The sequence below is a fragment of the Bos javanicus genome, chromosome 9 (genome assembly GCF_032452875.1).
Source record: "Bos javanicus breed banteng chromosome 9, ARS-OSU_banteng_1.0, whole genome shotgun sequence".
In the NCBI taxonomy this organism is placed as follows: Eukaryota; Metazoa; Chordata; class Mammalia; order Artiodactyla; family Bovidae; genus Bos; species Bos javanicus.
The window spans coordinates 12,594,189-12,612,283 of NC_083876.1; the positions used below are offsets into that span (position 1 = coordinate 12,594,189).

General features: G+C 42.8%; 1 protein-coding gene across 3 annotated transcripts in view; it reads left to right on the forward strand.

Annotated features, from left to right (window-relative positions):
- KCNQ5 (potassium voltage-gated channel subfamily Q member 5) overlaps positions 1 to 18,095 on the forward strand; it is a 626,701-nt gene that overhangs the window by 511,558 nt on the left and 97,048 nt on the right. For all 3 annotated transcript variants that reach the window (XM_061427192.1, XM_061427191.1, XM_061427193.1), the window contains exons 7-8: positions 4,291 to 4,386; positions 17,721 to 17,815. In XM_061427192.1, coding sequence (XP_061283176.1) covers positions 4,291 to 4,386; positions 17,721 to 17,815 — 191 coding nt within the window. The remainder of the gene's footprint in view (positions 1 to 4,290; positions 4,387 to 17,720; positions 17,816 to 18,095) is intronic.

Consider the following 18,095-nt stretch of genomic DNA (forward strand, 5'->3'; position numbering starts at 1 on the left):
AACACCTTAGAAACAGCAAAATGCAGTCTTGTGCTTTTTTTCCCAAAATAATGGCACCAAAGACCTGCCACTGTTGGGTTTAATACTCATCCTGAGGCCACACGTATAACAGCCCATGTGATCCCTCAAAGAATCACAGACATGGCGGAGGCCACGTCAGGGCGATTCCCTTGCAGGGCAACAGTGTCCGCCATCTCCCCAGGAGAGATCGAGGTCTTTCATTACCTTCGCTTAATTTAGAGGGAAGTCTGATAAGGTGAGTTCTGTAGTTTCACACTTCTTCGAGGATTCTAAACAGCAATGTGGAAGTAGGCTGCAGAACCAGGAAGAGATAATAGCAAAGGATGGAAAAGAGAGCCTGTAAGCAGAGAGCAGAGACAAGTGTTCAAAGGTGTAAAGACCTGGGCCAGTTCGCATGAAGGTCAGCCATCTTCAGGCACTGCCTGCATCCCACCCAGCAGATTGCTCGCCTCCATCGTGAAACCCTGGACCATCATGGCAGAGTCAGTTGTATTGCTGTTAGGTTAAGGGTCAGAGACTAATTAGTCATTCTTGAGAAGCTTTCCCAATAAAGTGATTAAGATTTTATATGTAAATTAAATCAATTCGTGTTGGAAATCAAAATCTCACTCACCCGTAGCATCCCCTCACAGGGCCAAGCAGAGTAGACTTTACCATGGAGAGTTTCACTGCAGCCTCATGGTAGGTGCAGGGTTCTTACTGAATGAATGAAAGATGGTTCATGTTTACCTTTAATAAAAAAAAATAAAAAGGTGGCTGGAAACACCAGTATGTCCAGTGCACCTGCCGGCCGCAGTGGTGTCAGATTGAAATTAGGGGAACACAGGGGCACTTTGCTAAGAAAGTCAGAATGGATGCTGGGCCTGCCTTCCACCCAGGAAAGAAAGGGCCAAGAAGAGAAGAGCCTTCCCTGTCTTTCCCTGGAAGTAGGATTCTCCTGTACACCACAGAGGCATTCTCCTGCACATCACACAGGCATGCGGGCCACCACCTCGGCTGGGGTCTGTTTCCCTGAGGCCCCATCCCAGGGCCTCAAGATAAGGAGAATTCTCCTGTATTCTTGGCTGAGAAGCATGAGTAGCATAAGCCACCACTGCCTTAGAGGGACTGTCTCCACCTGCGGACCCTCGCTTCCCTCTTGCTGAGAATATCTTTAACCTGTTTGCCAAGTACAGGGTACAAATCAGCTCTTTTAACCTGGAAGAAAAGGGATAAATATTTTAAATATTTGCCAAGATGTCTTATTTCTATCTGATGTTTATGGAGAACTTCTAAAACTTAAAACCTGAAAGTTTATCTCACCTTAGAAAGTGAAGTCGTTCAGTCGTGTCCAACTCGTTGCGATCCCACCAGGCTCCTCCGTCCATGGGATTCTCCAGGCAAGAATACTGGAGTGGGTTGCCATTTCCTTCTCCAGGGGAATCTTCCCTACCCGGGGATCAAACCCTGGTGTCCCGCATTGCAGGCAGACACTTTAACCTCTGAGCCACCAGGGAAGGTAATGAATTAAGACAAAACTCAATTTCTGAGAATGTGTCTCTGTCGGTCTCAATATTTGACGGGATGGCACGTTAGCTATATTTTACACAGCAGGCTTTATTTTTAACAGACCTGCGTTTCTGTATATGAACTGACGGCTGAGGGAGATGGAGAAGGACTGGACAGGAGCCGTAACCAGACGATGAGCAGAGCTGGTGTCATGACTGCTGTAATGTACAGTCTGGCTCAAGAGCCCTGCAGCCCACGGTCGCCATCTACTAGTGTGTGTTTCTAAGCAATGCCAGCGTGATTTTCACCACATTTTAGCTTGTTTGGCAGGTGCTCAGTTTGTGTTATGCAGGGCCTGTCTTCATTTTCCAAAAGGGATTTAACTCTGAACCTCATATTTACATAATGAATGCTCAAAAATAGTAGCCATTGCTGTTAATTCAATTTCTACAAAAACTAAATTATGCTTCCTATGAGTGGATTATACACATCTATGCATGTAATATAAATACATAATATAAATATATGCTATAAATTCTGCTGTTTCAGTCTCTTACATGTTTAAGCTTCATGAAAAATGACATTAAAAGGAAAATAAATAAATCTTTCCTAAATGGTCTTAAGGAGCAGAAGGAAATTTTGGAGTTGTGAATAACTAAGAGTTGATTTGGATTTGGAAACAGAAGGCCATTTTTATAACCTCTAAATGCAGGGAGATGTTAAAATCCACGAATAAAATCCTACAAACCAGGTTTTCATAAAGCTTAGTTTGTTCAGTCACAACCTGCGTGAGATGAAAACCTCAGACAGGACGAGACAGTCGCTGAGAAAGAGCGATGGAAAACAGACCCTGTGACGTCGTTTCTAATTTCACAGTGCAGTTGCACATCCTGATTGATGAGGGAGTCCATCACTGCTCATTAACGGCAATAGTATCATTGTATAACTGTATTTAAACATAACTGCGTTATGTATTATCTGGTTATCATCACAGAGGTACTCAGAATTGTGGAATCTCAAGGAGAATTCTCCAGTATTCTTGCCTGGAAAATCCCATGGACAGAGGAGCCTGGCAGACTATACAGCCCACGGGGTCACCAGAGTCGGACATGACTTAGTGACTAAACCGCCTCAAGATAAGGAGGAAGAGTAAAGGTTATCTAGAGCCCAAAAATATCCTCATCAAGTTGTCATCCACTGAGACCTAAAACGTCGCAAGGATGAGACATACCACCCCCTCAGACAGCCCTTACTATCTTTGAGTGACTTCAAACACATAAAGAAAAGAAAAACAGCCGTCCCTTACCTATGGCAAGGAACTGACTTACAGTTCGTAAGATACCCGGCTGTAACCTAAGGGTTAGATTCCTTGAAGTTTAATAAAAAGCTAATAATTTATAGCTAGCAAGTACAATCCCAGACTCGAAAGCAGAGGGGCTCTGCTTCCCACACCAATAAAGTGGAGACTAAGAGACAAAGCCCAGAGACTGAACTGAGTGAACTCTGAAGCCAACCTCAACCTGAGGCTGACATGAAGCATCTTGATTCCACAAATTTAGACCAAAGCAAACTGAAAATAGGGGACGTATCAAGAGAGCAGGATTTTGGCAGATGAAGACGATATGCAGAAAAAGGCAAACCAGCCAAAAAGCCAGTATAAACACAGAAGGATCAGGCTAGTTTTACCAGCCCCCAGACCTAATGGGTGAGCCAAAACCGAGAAAGCAAGGCTTGCTCTGAGTGTTAAGACTCTGAGGATTAAGACCCAGGAGAGGGGCTTCCCTGGTGGCTTGGTGGTAAAGAATCTGCCTGCCAATGCAGGAGACACGGGTTCAATCCCTGATCCAGGAAGATCCCACGTGCCAAGGAGCAACTAAGCCCGTGCACCACCACTACCGAGCCTGGGCTCGAGCCCACGTGCCTGGAGCCCAGGCTCCACCACAAGAGAAACCACTGCAATGAGAAGACCAAGAACGGCAAGTAGATAGTCACCGCCACTTGCCACAGCTAGAGAAAGCCCTCACAGTAATGAAGACCCAGCACAAAGAAAAACTAATTGATGAGTGAATTAATTAACTTTAAAAAATAAAGAATCGGGAGGATAAGTATGTGCTTTGCATTGACCTGTGCTCTCATCTGTACTGGACAAATAGGCAAAAAGGAAACATCTCCAAGCCTGAGTGTCTATGTGTCTCATCTAAACAACTGTCCTTCCCCACTTGCTTTCCTTTGGTAGGTGTAGAATTATAGCATCATGAACAGATCTTAAAATTTAATAAGATCATTCCCCCACCCATTCATGAACGGAAAGTATAAACTGGAGTAGTTGCCATCAGCATGCTAAAATAGCTCCCAGGTCCACATCCACGAGGCAGTAACACCTCCAGATTTTAAATCCCCCTCATCTGTCACTGGATAGGCCTGTTTTCTCTAACTTAGGTGCAAAGAAACGCCACAGAGAAGGCCATGCAAAAGCATTTTTTTATTTGGAATTGTGGGGCCTCCTCCTATACCCTAGGAGACTGGAGGGCAGCACCTGGTGATTTTCTGAAGGACAGACATCATCCTGTTTCTTGTTCAACAACTTGCCATTGGCCAGTGGCATAATAATAGAGGAAATCATGTTTGTCTAATAAGTAATGAGATTATGGACAGGTTGCATACTGTTTGTATTTTCTCAGACTCTTCTTAAAGGGTTGTTTTTTTCTTTTAGTATTTGTATTATTTAATGATGCTTTGGGGGGAATTTTTTTTAAGCACTATTTCTGTATTTTGTCACAGGGCATTCTTGGCTCAGGTTTTGCATTAAAAGTACAAGAACAGCACCGCCAGAAACATTTTGAGAAAAGACGGAACCCAGCTGCCAACCTCATTCAGGTAAATGTCAGTGCACCAGGAGCACGGCCCTCCCTGCAGGGGTGCTGGGTCGGGAACCAGGCTCTCTGTGGCCTCACTTGCAAGAGCTACCCTTTGGTTTTGTTTTTAAACACGAAGCTAGAACTTATTGCACAGTCTTGGATTTGGTCATGGGCTCCCCACTCCCAAACAGAAAAATATCTATTTTCAGTCAATGGTCTGTGCTTCGTTTGCATTCATTAACCATGCCAGCAAGGCCACAGGGGCTTCACTAGTGGTTCAGTGGTAAAGAACCTGCCTGCTAATGCAGGAGACCCAGCTTCGATCCCTGGGTCAGGAAGATCCCCTGGAGAAGGAAATAGCAACCCACTCCGGTATCCTTGCCTGGAGAATCCCATAGACAGAGGAGCCTGGCAGGCTATAGTCCATGGGGGTCTCAAAGAGTCAGACACGACTTAGCAACTACACAGCAACAACAACAAGCAAGGCTACACAGATGTCAGCAAGGCAGTGCTGCTCCCGGAATGGCCTAGAGTCATGAACTAGTTGGTGAAACACCATTGATCATTCAGGATGGAGCAGAAAGCCTGCACTGCACTCACCTTCTGCGGCCAGGTGTATGTGGCTGTTCTGAAAAACACATTTATTCAGAATGTCAAGGTTTAGTACTTGGGGGATCACTTTTAATGCTGCCTAGAGCAATAACTAGAAATACTTATTTTAGAAAGTGGTGTAATGGAGTCCATCAGTGTTTGAGCACATTGAAAAGTGAAAGTCGCTCAGTCGTGTCCGACTCTTTGCAACCCCATGGACTTAGTCCATGGAATTTTCCAGGCCAGAACACTGGGGTGGGCAGCCTTTCCCTTCTCCAGGAGATCTTCCCAACCCAGAGATCGAACCCAGGTCTCACACATTGCAGGCAGATGTTTTACTAGCTGATCCACAAGGGAAGCCCTTGAGCACCTTACTTGAAGCTAACTCATAATGTATAAGTTGTTCGGCGTTTAATCTTCTTTTCAATAACTCGGGTTTGCTTCATCAGTAAAGGAATGCTTCTCTTTTGTCCTCCATATCTCTGGGGAGCAGAACCACCCTGGAAGACGGGTTAAAAATCACTTAATATGTTTTCCTCTGGATCCATGCTGTGGAGTTCATATTTAATTACAGCAGAGATGATTATGTAATCTCCTCCCTGCCAGGCAGCAGGCGACCCAGAGCTACAGAACCAGAGGCTCTGGGGCGGTGGCTGTGGTTTCTGCAACAGGAACACGCTCTCTCACTTACACTGTGGGTTCCGGGAGAGGGAGGGGGTCAGCGGCCACAACACACAGCCCTCCTGCAGCCTTTGCTTGTGGCTGTGATGCTGGCACCTCCTGCAGAGGTAGGCTGAGTAGAGGAGGGCTCAGCAACATCAGGAAGGGAGTCCATCTGTTTCTGTGGCCACATGAGGGTGTCAGTGTTTAAATAAAGCTGTTCCCTGACTCCTAATGCGAAGCACTGAGGGGCTCTAGTTTTTAACTTTCCAGGTTTTAAAGGGGCACCAAAGATACAGTAAATTCTGTTTTCCTGAAGGAAATATCCCTGAATAGCAGGAGTTTAAGATCTGAGGCCAAATGATGAGGGGTGCTGAAGGAGAGCGTCCGCACCCCAGAGCATACAGAAAACACCCGAGAGCGAGCCCCCCACCCTGTGGAGCTTAACTGACCATAAGGTGTCCCCACATGTCTAATGCATTTTTCTCCTTGCTGCTTTTCTCTTTCGACTCCTCTTTCATGTATACATCTTTCAGTTCTTGAAGGATGCTTTCTAGCCTGTGAGCACAGAGTTACTCCCTGGGTTCCTGGCACAAGCCCAGTCCACTTGGGGAACGGATAACATGCCTTACACACACCTGATCTCAGGAGCACAGCCATGCCATTGGCATGGATAATGATCAAATTTATTGAAGATCCTTGTGAAATTGTTTTATTCACTTTTTTTATTTTGTATATTTTCTCAATCAACGTGTGCTCAAAGTACAGACACTTCTGTGTACAGATCCTTAATATTTGTGGATATAAAAGGGGACTCTGTCCAAAAACATCTTAGGCCATCCGCTGTCCTGTTGGAAAATGAGGCCCCTGCCGAGTTTCTGAGGCTCCGACTCCTTGTGATGACAGAGCTGACAGCTGTGCCCCAACACAGTTGCCAGTAGCTGCAGGTGGCTGCTTACATTTAGAAGTTCAGCTCCTGGATGGAACCAACCACATCTCAGGTGTACACTAGCCAGCCAGATGCTGGCGATTGTACTGCATGAAATAGATACAGAGAAAAATAGGAGGGAATTTCTGATCTAACTCATCGTTATTAACTAATAAATTGTGAAAAAAAATTCCAATTGAACTTGAAAACAGATTACATTTCCTGCAAGAAATCTCTGGGCCAGAGGCATTTCTATGCCAAGAGCCAGGCAGAGCTAGGCCAGAACAGCCTCAGACGTCACCCGTAGGAAGCAACGGGGCTGATTGCAAAGTTTACTTAAATATCTAGGTTTTTATTTTGTGGAACAGGGTAAGGTAACATATACTATGATCGATAATTGAACTTGTACCAAGATAGGCAACAGTGGAGTAAAATCTTTTTTTTTTTTTTTTTTTTTTTACTCAAAGCTCTATGTGTTATTCTAAACAAAAAAGAATTTAAAATGAAAAGCTCTAAATGTTGAAGAATACCTTTAAACCTAATCATAGTTTCATAAATCAAAGTGGATTCTACCAATTTAAAAAGCAATTGTTGCCCTGTCCAAATGTAATTAATTAATTTATTCAGTCCAAATGTAATTAATTAATTTATTCAGTTCAGTTCAGTCACTCAGTCATGTCAAACTCTTTTGAGACCCCATGGACTGCAGCACACCAGGCTTCCCTGTCCATCACCAACTCCTGGAGCTTACTCAAACCATGTCCATTGAGTCAGTGATGCCATCCAACCATCTCATCCTCTATCACCCCCTTCTCCTCCTGCCTTCAATCTTTCCCAGCATCAGGGTCTTTTCAAATGAGTCAGTTCTTTGCATCAGGTGGCCAAAGTATTGGAGGTTCAGCTTCAGCATCAGTCCTTCCAATGAATATTCAGGACTGATCTCCTTCAGAATGGACTGGTTAGATCTCCTTGCAGTCCAAGGGACTCTCAAGAGTCTTCTCCAACACCACAGTTCAAAAGCATCAATTCTTCAGCACCCAGCTTTCCTTATAGTCCAACTCTCACATCCATACATGACCACAGGAAAAACCATAGCTTTGACTAGACAGACCTTTGTTGGCAAAGTAATGTCTCTGCTTTTGAATATGCTATCTAGGTTGGTCATAGGTTTTCTTCCAAGGAGCAAGCGTCTTTTAATTTCGTGGCTGCAGTCACCATCTGTGGTGATTTTGGAGCCCAAGAAAATGAAGTCTATCACTATTTCTGTTGTGTCCCCATCTATTTGCCATGAAGTGATGGGACCAGATGCCATGATCTTAGATTTCTGAAAGTTGAGTTTTAAGCCAGCTTTTTCATTCTCCTCTTTCACTTTCATCAAGAGGCTCTTCAGTTCCTCTTTGCTTTCTGCCATAAGGGTGGTGTCATCTGCATATCTGAGGTTATTGATATTTCTCCTGGCAATCTTGATTCCAGCTTGTGCTTCATCCAGCCTGACATTTCACATGAAGTACTCTGCATATAAATTATATAAGCAGGGTGACAATATGCAGCCTTGACGTACTCCTTTCCCAATTTTGAACCAGTCTGTTGTTCCATGTCCAGTTCTAACTGTTGCTTCTTGACCTGCATACAGATTTCTCAGGAGGCAGGTAATGTGGACTGGTATTCCCATCTCTTTAAGAATTTTTCACAGTTTGTTGTGATCCACACAGTCAAAGGCTTTGTCATAGTCAATAAAGCAAAAGTTTTTCTTTTTCGATGATCCAAGGGATGTTGGCAATTTGATCTCTGGTTCCTCTGCCCTTTCTAAATTCAGCTTGACTTAATTTATTAGATTCAAAAATAATAATAAAATTATTAAATATGTTCATTGTTTTTCCTTGCTGTAACCCTTTGCCAGAAGTCAGGGCTTTATGCTTTGATTATAGATTATTGGAATTTATTTGAAGGATGCTTTAGATTAAAAAGCAAGCTTCACTTGCTGATCCATCAACTTTCTTACCCAATTAACCTACCTTGGTTTGCTGACCACACAAAGCATCAAGACCAAGACCAGTCTCATCTGTTTGGGGCCAGAGTTGCTGTCTGTGTAAAGGGCACTGGAGAGGCCCAGAATGCTCTGTCGTTCGGGCACCAAGGCAACTAAATTAACAGCATTTCAGGGTTTTATATAAAAGTTTAAAACTTCAGCAGCTTGCAACAAATTTAGTTGTATCAATATCTTTGCATGATTCATTTAAGTTAACATTTCCTTTCAGGTAGACCTGTCTGGAAAAAAAAAAAAGCAACTATCAATGATGTTTAGAATACCTGCCCAATGTCACCACTTGTATTAATAATGTCTGAGACTTGTGATGTGCCTCTTGCTGCGTGGTGTGTTTCTACCCCATTCTGTCACTTGATCCCCAGGACAAACCTAGAAAGAGGTAGAACTCAAGTCCTTGGTGTTTGAATCTGAATCTAGTGCTCTGGAATCTGAAGTCCAGTGCACTGGGCGTATCCAGTGCCTCATAGATATGTCTCTGAAGCCTGGAGATTCGTATTTCAAGGTCCTTCAGAAGTTCCATGTGAAGAGTTTCCTTCTAGAGCGATTGCACCAGTTCAGAGAGGAGCCAAGGTACTTTGTAGGAAACAGAGACAGGTGGGTAAAATAAGTTTGTGAAATGAATGCTGACTGGGGGCTTATTTTCCTGAGGGAAGAGATAAGAAGATGCTGTTCTGGAGAAATGAGTTGGCCGCAAAGAAAAGCAAACTGTATATTGAAACTTTGGCTTCTTCCTATGAAAGAATTAAGCCTGTATCCCATTACCCTAAAGTGATGCCCCTAAAGTAAACTCAGACCACTGACACAGAGCTTGTACATCTTTTGTAATGCTTCAGTCATAAATAAGGACAGATGCTGAAAAAAAAAATCATCCTGGATATGAAAAACATGACTTCAGAAAAAGAAGAAAACAGAAAAGGAGATAAAACTGAAAATCTAGAAAAGGAGAATAAAAAGAGATGAAAAAAGAAACAAAAAAGTAGGAAATTTGGATAACCATTCCAGGAGATCAAATATTCAGCCAACATAAATACTTCACAAAGAGTACAGGAAAACTGAAGGTAGCATTTTGTCAAAGAAATTTCATATTCTGGATCTCCAGAACTGAAGGACAGGAGTGGCCACAGTAAAAGACCCACCCCCCTCCCCCAACCCCTGTAAGGGCTCAGCCCTGATAATGAAAAAGCTTCACAGGATACCCTTGTGAAATATGAGGACTCTTGCAAGAAAGTGAATCCTAAATGCTTTCTGAGCAGAACATACCCAAAGGGTCCTGAATCTAGATTGCATGGATTTCTCATTAGTAACCTTAAAATTAGAAGACAGTGGAACAATAGTTTCAAAATTGTGGAGGAAAATTATGTCCAATCTATAATTTTTTATCCAGCCATAATATTCATGGAGTGTGACAGTCACATAAAGACGTTTTCAGATATGCAAAATCTCAACATTTTACCTACCATTTACCCTTACTCAAGAAGCCAATATATATATTTTACATTTTCCTTATCCATTCATCTGTTGATGGCCACTTGGATTGTTTCCATGTCTTTAATTGGCTGTACAGCTGTAAGTGGGATTGCTGAATCATATGGTGGTTCTGTTTTTAATTTTCTTTGGAACCTCCATGCTGGTTTTCTTTGCAATGTATATACATATGTATATATGTATGTATGTTGCAACAACACAGATGGACCTTGTTATTATACAAAGCGAGAGAGCCAGGCAAAAAGACAAATACTGCATGGTCTCACTTATACGTAGAATCCAGAATTTTTTTTTTAAATGTCCATCTAGAAACAGAAGCAAAAAGTGATTGCCAGGAGCTGGAAGGTGGGGAAATAGGATGAAAGGGTACAAGCTTTCAGCTATGAGAATGAATAGGTTCTGAGGATCTAATGTGAAACGTGGGGACTGTCACTGATAACCATGTTGTATAACTGAAATTTGCTATGATTGTAGAACTTAAATGTTCCACACCAAACAAAAAAAAGACAAATATGTGAGGTGATGGATTGCCTAAATGAAGGAGATTCTTTCAAAATGTATACATACATTAAACCATCATGATGTAAACTTTGAAGATCTCACAATTTTATAAGTCAATTATACCTCAATAAAACTGAAGTCCAAAAAAAAGAAGGAGAAGGAAAAGCTGCTTGAATTGATCCTCCAAAACAAGGACATGAACCAAGAGAGGAAGGAAACATGGGATCCAGGGAACAAGAGATGCCACACAGGAAGGAGAGCTCAGAGAGCTCAGGGCAGGCCTGGGGAGAAGTCGTCAGGGAGACACAGTGGACTCACAGCTTTCTCAACATAGCTGATGAATAGAATTTTTGAGTTCTGTTCCAAAGTTTAGGAATGTTTTCCTCATAGGTACATAAAGGCAAATCAATAAATTAGAATAGGGTAATACTAACTCTACAAATGTATGGATGTGAGAGTTGGACTATGAAGAAAGCTGAGCGCCAAAGAATTGATGCTTCTGAACTGTGGTGTTGGAGAAGACTCTTGAGAGTCCCTTGGACTTCAAGGACATCCAACCAGTCCATTCTAAAGGAGATCAGTCCTGGGTGTTCATTGGAAGGACTGATGCTGAAACTGAAACTCCAATACTTTGGCCACCTCATGAGAAGAGCTGATTCATTGGAAAAGACCCTGATGCTGGGAGGCATTGGGGGCAGGAGGAGAAGGGGACAACAGAGGATGAGATGGCTTGATGGCATCACTGACTCGATGGACATGAGTTTGAGTGAACTCCGGGAGTTGGTGATGGACAGGGAGGCCTGGCATGCTGTGATTCATGGGGTCACAACGAGTAAGACATGACTGAGCGACTGAACTGAACTGAATTCTACAAAGTCTACCTAGACAGTATATTAAAAAGCAGAGACATTAGCTTGTCAACAAAGGTCCATCTAGTCAAGGCTACGGTTTTTCCAGTGGTCATGTATGGCTGTGAGAGCTGGACCATAAAGAAAGCCGAGCGCCGAAGTATTGATGCTTTTGAACTGTGGTGTTGGAGAAGACTCTTGGGAGTCCCTTGGACAGCAAGGAGATCCAATCAGTCCATCCTAAAGGAAATCAGTCCTGAATATTCATTGGAAGGACCAATAATGAAGCTGAAGCTCCAATACTTTGGCCACCTGATGCAAAGAGCTGGCTCATTTGAAAAGACCCTGATGCTGGGAAAGATTGAAGGCAAGAGGAGAAGGGGATGACATGGGATGAGATGGTTGGATGGCATCACCAACTCAATAGACATGAGTTTGAGTGAACTCCGGGAGTTGGTGATGGACAGGGAGACCTGGTGTGCTGCAGTCCATGGGGTCACAAAGGGTCAGACACGACTGAGTGACTAAACTGAAGTGAACTGAACTCTACAAAAAGCCAAAATTAATTATACAGGAAAGAAAATAGTAGTCAACAGTACATCACATTTCTGAGCTAGGAACCATGGTTATGTGGTCAAAGTAACGCAAGCATAAACACTTAACTAAAGTTAACTGAAAGTTAACTAGAATTAACTAAAAATTTTTCAGTCGGATGAGAGCAGGGGCACGTGTATACATGGCTATGTCATTATCTTCTGTGGTAAGAAAATTAAAAACCTCAAAGAGATGTGAGAGCAATCCCTAAAATAAGGATTCTTAAAAGCAAAAGCTATAAAAATTGAAGGGGTTGCCATTAAAGAACAAAAATGAGTGAGAAGTAAATTGGAAAAAAGAGATGACTGGTTTTTACCCTAAATATTTTTGTTCTCCAGCTTCTTAAAGTCTGTACCTTGAAAAAGTTGTTCCATGTTAGCTATACCTGTGGATGATCAGCCACAATTAAGATTTCCAGAAAGAATCCAACATTCCATAGCTATAATACTCCAGACAGAACAAACTGCTGCTGCTGCTGCTGCTGCTGCTAAGTCGCTTCAGTCGTGTCGGATTCTGTGCGACCCCATAGACAGCAGCCCACCAGGCTCCTCCGGCCCTGGGATTCTCCAGGCAAGAACACTAGAGTGGGGTGCCATTTCCTTCTCCAATGCATGAAAGTGAAAAGTGAAAGTGAAGTCGCTCAGTCGTGTCTGACTCTTAGCGACCCCATGGACTGCAGCCCACCACGCACCTCCGTCCATGGGATTTTCCAGGCAAGAGTACTGGAGTGGGGTGCCATTGCCTTCTCTGGAACAAACTACTAAATCCTCCCTAAAGCATAATTACACTGACATGGTGCTCATCATTAGAGACCAAAGTGTGAACTTGTTTGGCTGCCTCAAGCACCAGCTTGCATGGTAAACGGTGAAACTGACTTTCGTTTTGTTTCTTGCTGACTCATCCATGGGAGTACATGTGCCATATAAATTAAGTCCCTCAGGGCAATGTCTTGCTAACCACTGTGTCATTTTAGCCTTGAAGAGAGGAGCGCTGGCTCCTGGATCACATGGCTGTGGCCTTGGGTTCAGCTTCAAGAAGCGATTAGCTGAGGAGAGCTGAGCAGAGGACAGAGGTATTGGAGGGTGAGAATAATAGACTCGCTCCGCTGCCTCTTTGCTGACTAGCATCAGCCCTGAGGCAGGGGCCTCTGGCTTCCCTGTTCTCCCATTTATAAGATATTTTTAGGAGAAGCATGATGGAGGGAATAGAGCTTAGCTGTTGAGATAAATTTGATAGAAAAAGAGTAAGAAGCCAGATCTCACTGCTAAGAAAATGTTTAATTTTCTAAGAGTGGCCTCTTTTGCCCCTAGTTCTTTATAATGTTGGCAGGTAATGTCTTGGTCCCATTTTTTTTTTTTTGGGGGGGGGGGCGTACTGTTGTTTCAATTTTTTTTCACTTTTATCTAATAATGCTCAGACCTGCTGTGTACTTCTAACGTCTACGTGAGTCCTACTTCCAAAGTATCTGAGTTCACATACATCTGACTCCTTCCATGAAAGTTGTCTTATTAAAGCCACGTGGGTGGGAATGGGCCCTCTGGCCTTCACTATAGAAGTTGTTGTTCACTTGCTCAGTCATATCCAGCTGTTTGTGACCCCATGGACTGCAGCATACCAGGCTTCCCTTCACTAGCTCCCAGAATGTGTTCAAATTCACGCCCATCAAGTAGGTGATGCCATCCAACCATCTCATCCTCTGTCACCCCCTTCTCCTCCTGCCTCAAATCTTTCCCAGCATCAGGGTCTTTTCCAATCAGTTGGCTCTTTGCATCAGGTGGCCAAAGTATTGGAGCTTCAGCTTCAGCATCAGTCCTTCAATGAATATTCAGGGTTGATTTCCTTGAGGATGGATGAGTTTGATCTCTTTGCAGTCCAAGCAACTCTCAAGAGTCTTCTCTAGCATCACAGTTCAAAAGCATCAATTCTTTGGCTGCAATAATAAAACCATGTGTCTTTACTGATTACTCTATATCACTTGTAGATTGTGTTTGTACAGTATTTGCCAAAATTAATGTTTCAAGATGATACAATAATTGCTTGTTCTCTATAAGCTGCCATGATGCGTAGCATAAGTCTTGAGAGATTTGTAGGTTATATCAACATGAGCTGTGTGAGGAAGGCTCTGGGCAAGGAAGTGGCATCGATTATTTAAACCTTTCTCAATAACATAAAACCCCTCAGGTCCTACCATATATTTCCCCACTTTTTTATATCACTCTGGAACATCTTATTGAAGTATAAGGTGCTTGAGGAATGCAGCACAGCTCCTAGAAAACTGTGCTGCATGTCTCCAGCAACCAGTGGAAGAGCAGACCAGACCAGAACCCCAGGGTCCCAGGGTCCCCCCCTCCCCCAGGGGAGCTCCGCACTGCCTGCTAACAGCAAGGATAGGCTCCCCTGCTTTTGTACTTTGGGGAAGTAGAAGCACAGAGTATGTACTCTTCTGTGTCTTGTTTCTCTCACTCAACAGTATTCATGTAAAGTTCATCCACATTGTTGGGCATAGTTATAATGGACGGTTCCTGTGTGATGCTCCACTGTGTTAACATACCACAGCCCACCTGTTCATTGTCCTGACAGCTGCTTAAACATTCCTGACTTCGGTTGATTAGGAAGGCTTCCCAGGTGGCTCTAGTGGTAAACAACTCACCTGACAATGCAGGAGACATAAGAGACGTGGGTTCTATCCCTGGGTCCAGAAGAGCCCCTGGAGAAGGGCATGGCAACCCACTCCAGTATTCTTGCCTGGAGAATCCTGTGGACAAGAGGAGCCTGGTGGGCTACAGTCCATAGAGTCACAAAAAGTTGGACACGACTGAAGCAACTTAGCCTGCACGTACCCTGTTTAGACATAGAAAACAAACAAATCTATGATTACCAAAGGGAAAAGATGCAGGGCAGGATTAAACTAAGAGTTTAAGATTAAAATATGCACAATACTATATATAAAATAGATGAATAAAGACCTATTGTATAGCACAAGAAACTACACACAATACTCTGTAATAACCTGTATGGGAAGAGAATCTGAAAATAACTAGATATATGTATAACAGAATTACTTTGCGATACCTAACACAACAGTGTAAATCAACTCTACTTCAGTTTTTTTAAAAGGGCTAGAGCTGGTGAGACTCACAGGTAGAGAGAACAGCGTATTAATAGTGGCTACCAGTGGAGAGGGAAGGGGCAAGATAAAGGTAGGGGATTAACATGTACAAACTATTATGTATAAAATAAATAGGCTACAAGGCTGTGTTGTGCAACATGGGAATACAGCCAATAGTTTATTTTTTTATAATTTTATTTCTTTGTTTACTCCTTTACTTTGGGCTTCGCTGGGTCCTCGTTGCTTTGTGCCAACTTTCTATAGTTTCAGCAAGCAAGGAATACTTCTCTTTTTAGTGCATGGACTTCTCATTGCTGGTGGCTTCTCTTGTTACAAAACACAGGCTCTAGCCACTTGGGCCTCAGCAGTTGGAGCACAAAGTCTCGGTAGTTACAGTTTACAGATTCTAAAGTACAGGCTCAGAAGTCGTGGCGTGTGGCTTAGTTGCTCCATGGAATCTTCCCGGAACAGGGATCTAACCTGTGTCCTCTGCATTGGCAGCCATATTCCTATCCACTGTGCCACCAGGGAACTCCAAGCCAATATTTTATAACTACAAATGAAATATAAACCTTTAAAAATTGTGAATGACTATATTGTGTACATGTATATTGTGCACCAACTTCAGTTCAGTTCGGTTTGGTTGCTCAGTCATGTCCAACTCTTCGAGACCCCATGAACTGCAGCACACCAGGCCTCCCTGTCCATCACCAACTCCCGGAGTTTACCCAAACTCATGTCCATTGAGACGGTGATGCCATCCAACCATCTGATCCTCTGCCATCCCCTTCTCCTCCTGCCCTCAATCTTTCCCAGCATCAGGGTCTTTTCCAGGCCGAAGTATTGGAGTTTCAGCTACAGCATCAGTCCTTCCAATGAACACTCAGGACTTATCTCCTTTAGGATGGACTGGTTGGATCTCTTTGCAGTCCAAGGGACTCTCAAGAGTCTTCTCCAACACCGCAGTTCAAAAGCATCAATTCTTCTGCGCTCAGCTTTCTTTATGGTCCAATTCTCACATCCATACATGACTACTGGAAAAACCGTAGCCTTGACTAGATGGACCTTTGTTGACAAAGTAATGTCTCTGTTTTTTAATATGCTGTCTAGGTTGGTCATAACTTTCCTTCCAAGGAGTAAGCATCTTTTAATTTCATGGCTGCAATCACCATCTACAGCGATTTTGGAGCCCAAACAAATAAAGTCAGCCACTGTTTCCACTATTTCCCCATCTCTTTGCCATTTACTTCAATAAATAAATAAATAGGAAAATTAATATTAAGGTTAAAAAGAAATAGTGCTGTTTACAACATTATAGTGTACCTCTTTTGATGAACTTATAAGCATATCTGTTAAATATAGATGTAAGAGTGAGTAGCTGTCCTATAGGGTATTTATACTTCAGCTATAATAAATATGGCCAAAGTTTTCCAGATTAGTTATATCAATTTTAAGTCTTTTTTTCTGCACACATTTATTCAATGATCATCTCATGGAAAGGAATATTATTAGATTACTGTTTTCTTCATTGTAGGTTTCAAAAATCATGAATGAGGGTCAGACAGCAGGATTGTGACCTGTTTATATGAATTTGCCACACAAAATAGAATGTTTTGATTTATAACTTAAAAATTTTCCTCTCAGGAGAGGAGAGTAAACACTTGGTCCCTAGAGATGTTTTCAGGCTTATTGCAAAGGAAGAAATTCACCAAAATCTCTGTGGCAAGTAAGTGCAGGCTATCTCTCTGATAGACAGTTCAGAGGGAAGCTTCCAACAGCAGTCACCAAGCAGGCAGCAAGGACCAGGGAGGGATGCTAAGACCGAGAGCCAGGCAACCTGAGATGACGTCTCACCTCTGCCATCCTTGTGTTAATTTCTTGATTTATCTGAGCCTTTATTTTCTTATTTACAAAATAAGGTCTTAATCCAGACTCCAATTTGTGAGAGTTACATGAAAATACTTTGTATCACATGTATGGGGTATAATTATGTGAAGTAGACCAAGCTTGTGTTTTACGTCAAAGACCTATGAACGTGTTCTTAGATGCCAACGTTAAATCCTTGTGTGCTTTGCGGTCATATTCCTGAGAATACATTGCCCCACCTTGTTTAACAGTGCCTTCATTGTTAGCATTAGAAGTACTGTGTGGTTCAACCTCAAGGGATTTCAGTATATCACTAACATGCCCTGGTGGTCAGCAGTTAACCAGCTAGCTTACTAATTAATTTACTAATTGCACTACGGATTTCCTTTCTCTCACAAGTGGTGATGAAGTGCGTGCTCCCAGGAGGCATGGTCACCTCCCATGTCTCCCCCTAACCAGTCCCAAAACTCCTGTGTTAGGCTTTGTCGTGCTTTTACTTTTGATATGAGTTATTTTGAAAAGCAGTTCTTCAGATGTGATGGAATATGTATGACAGTTAACCAAAAATGCCAGAATCTTCTTCAACTCAGGTGTTTATCGGGGCTGAACATAACAAGGAAAAGATGCATCATCTGTATGAATTTGCTTATCTCCTCCTCACTGCATTCTCTCCCCTTCTCTCTTTTGTTTTTCTTTCTTATGTCCCCACGTGTGCCGTGTGCAGTGCGTTTGGCGTAGTTACGCAGCCGATGAGAAATCTGTCTCCGTTGCAACCTGGAAGCCGCACCTGAAGGCCTTGCACACCTGCAGCCCCACCAAGTAGGTGTCAGTGTGACAGTCAGTGCTGTAGCTGAGTCTCCTTAAGTTTGTGAAACAAACCACACACACACAACCACACACACACCCATAACCACACACATACACAATGTGTCGATTCGAGGAGTGTCTTATTCTCTGTTGTTTTTTGAGATTCAAACCTGTTTGGTAACAGCTCAGATATGAAACTGAATGGACTCAGTATTATTGCTCACCATCCACATATTGGGCTTAAAGGTGAAAAGAATCTAAACTTTATAAAGACTTATTTTTACTGTTTCAT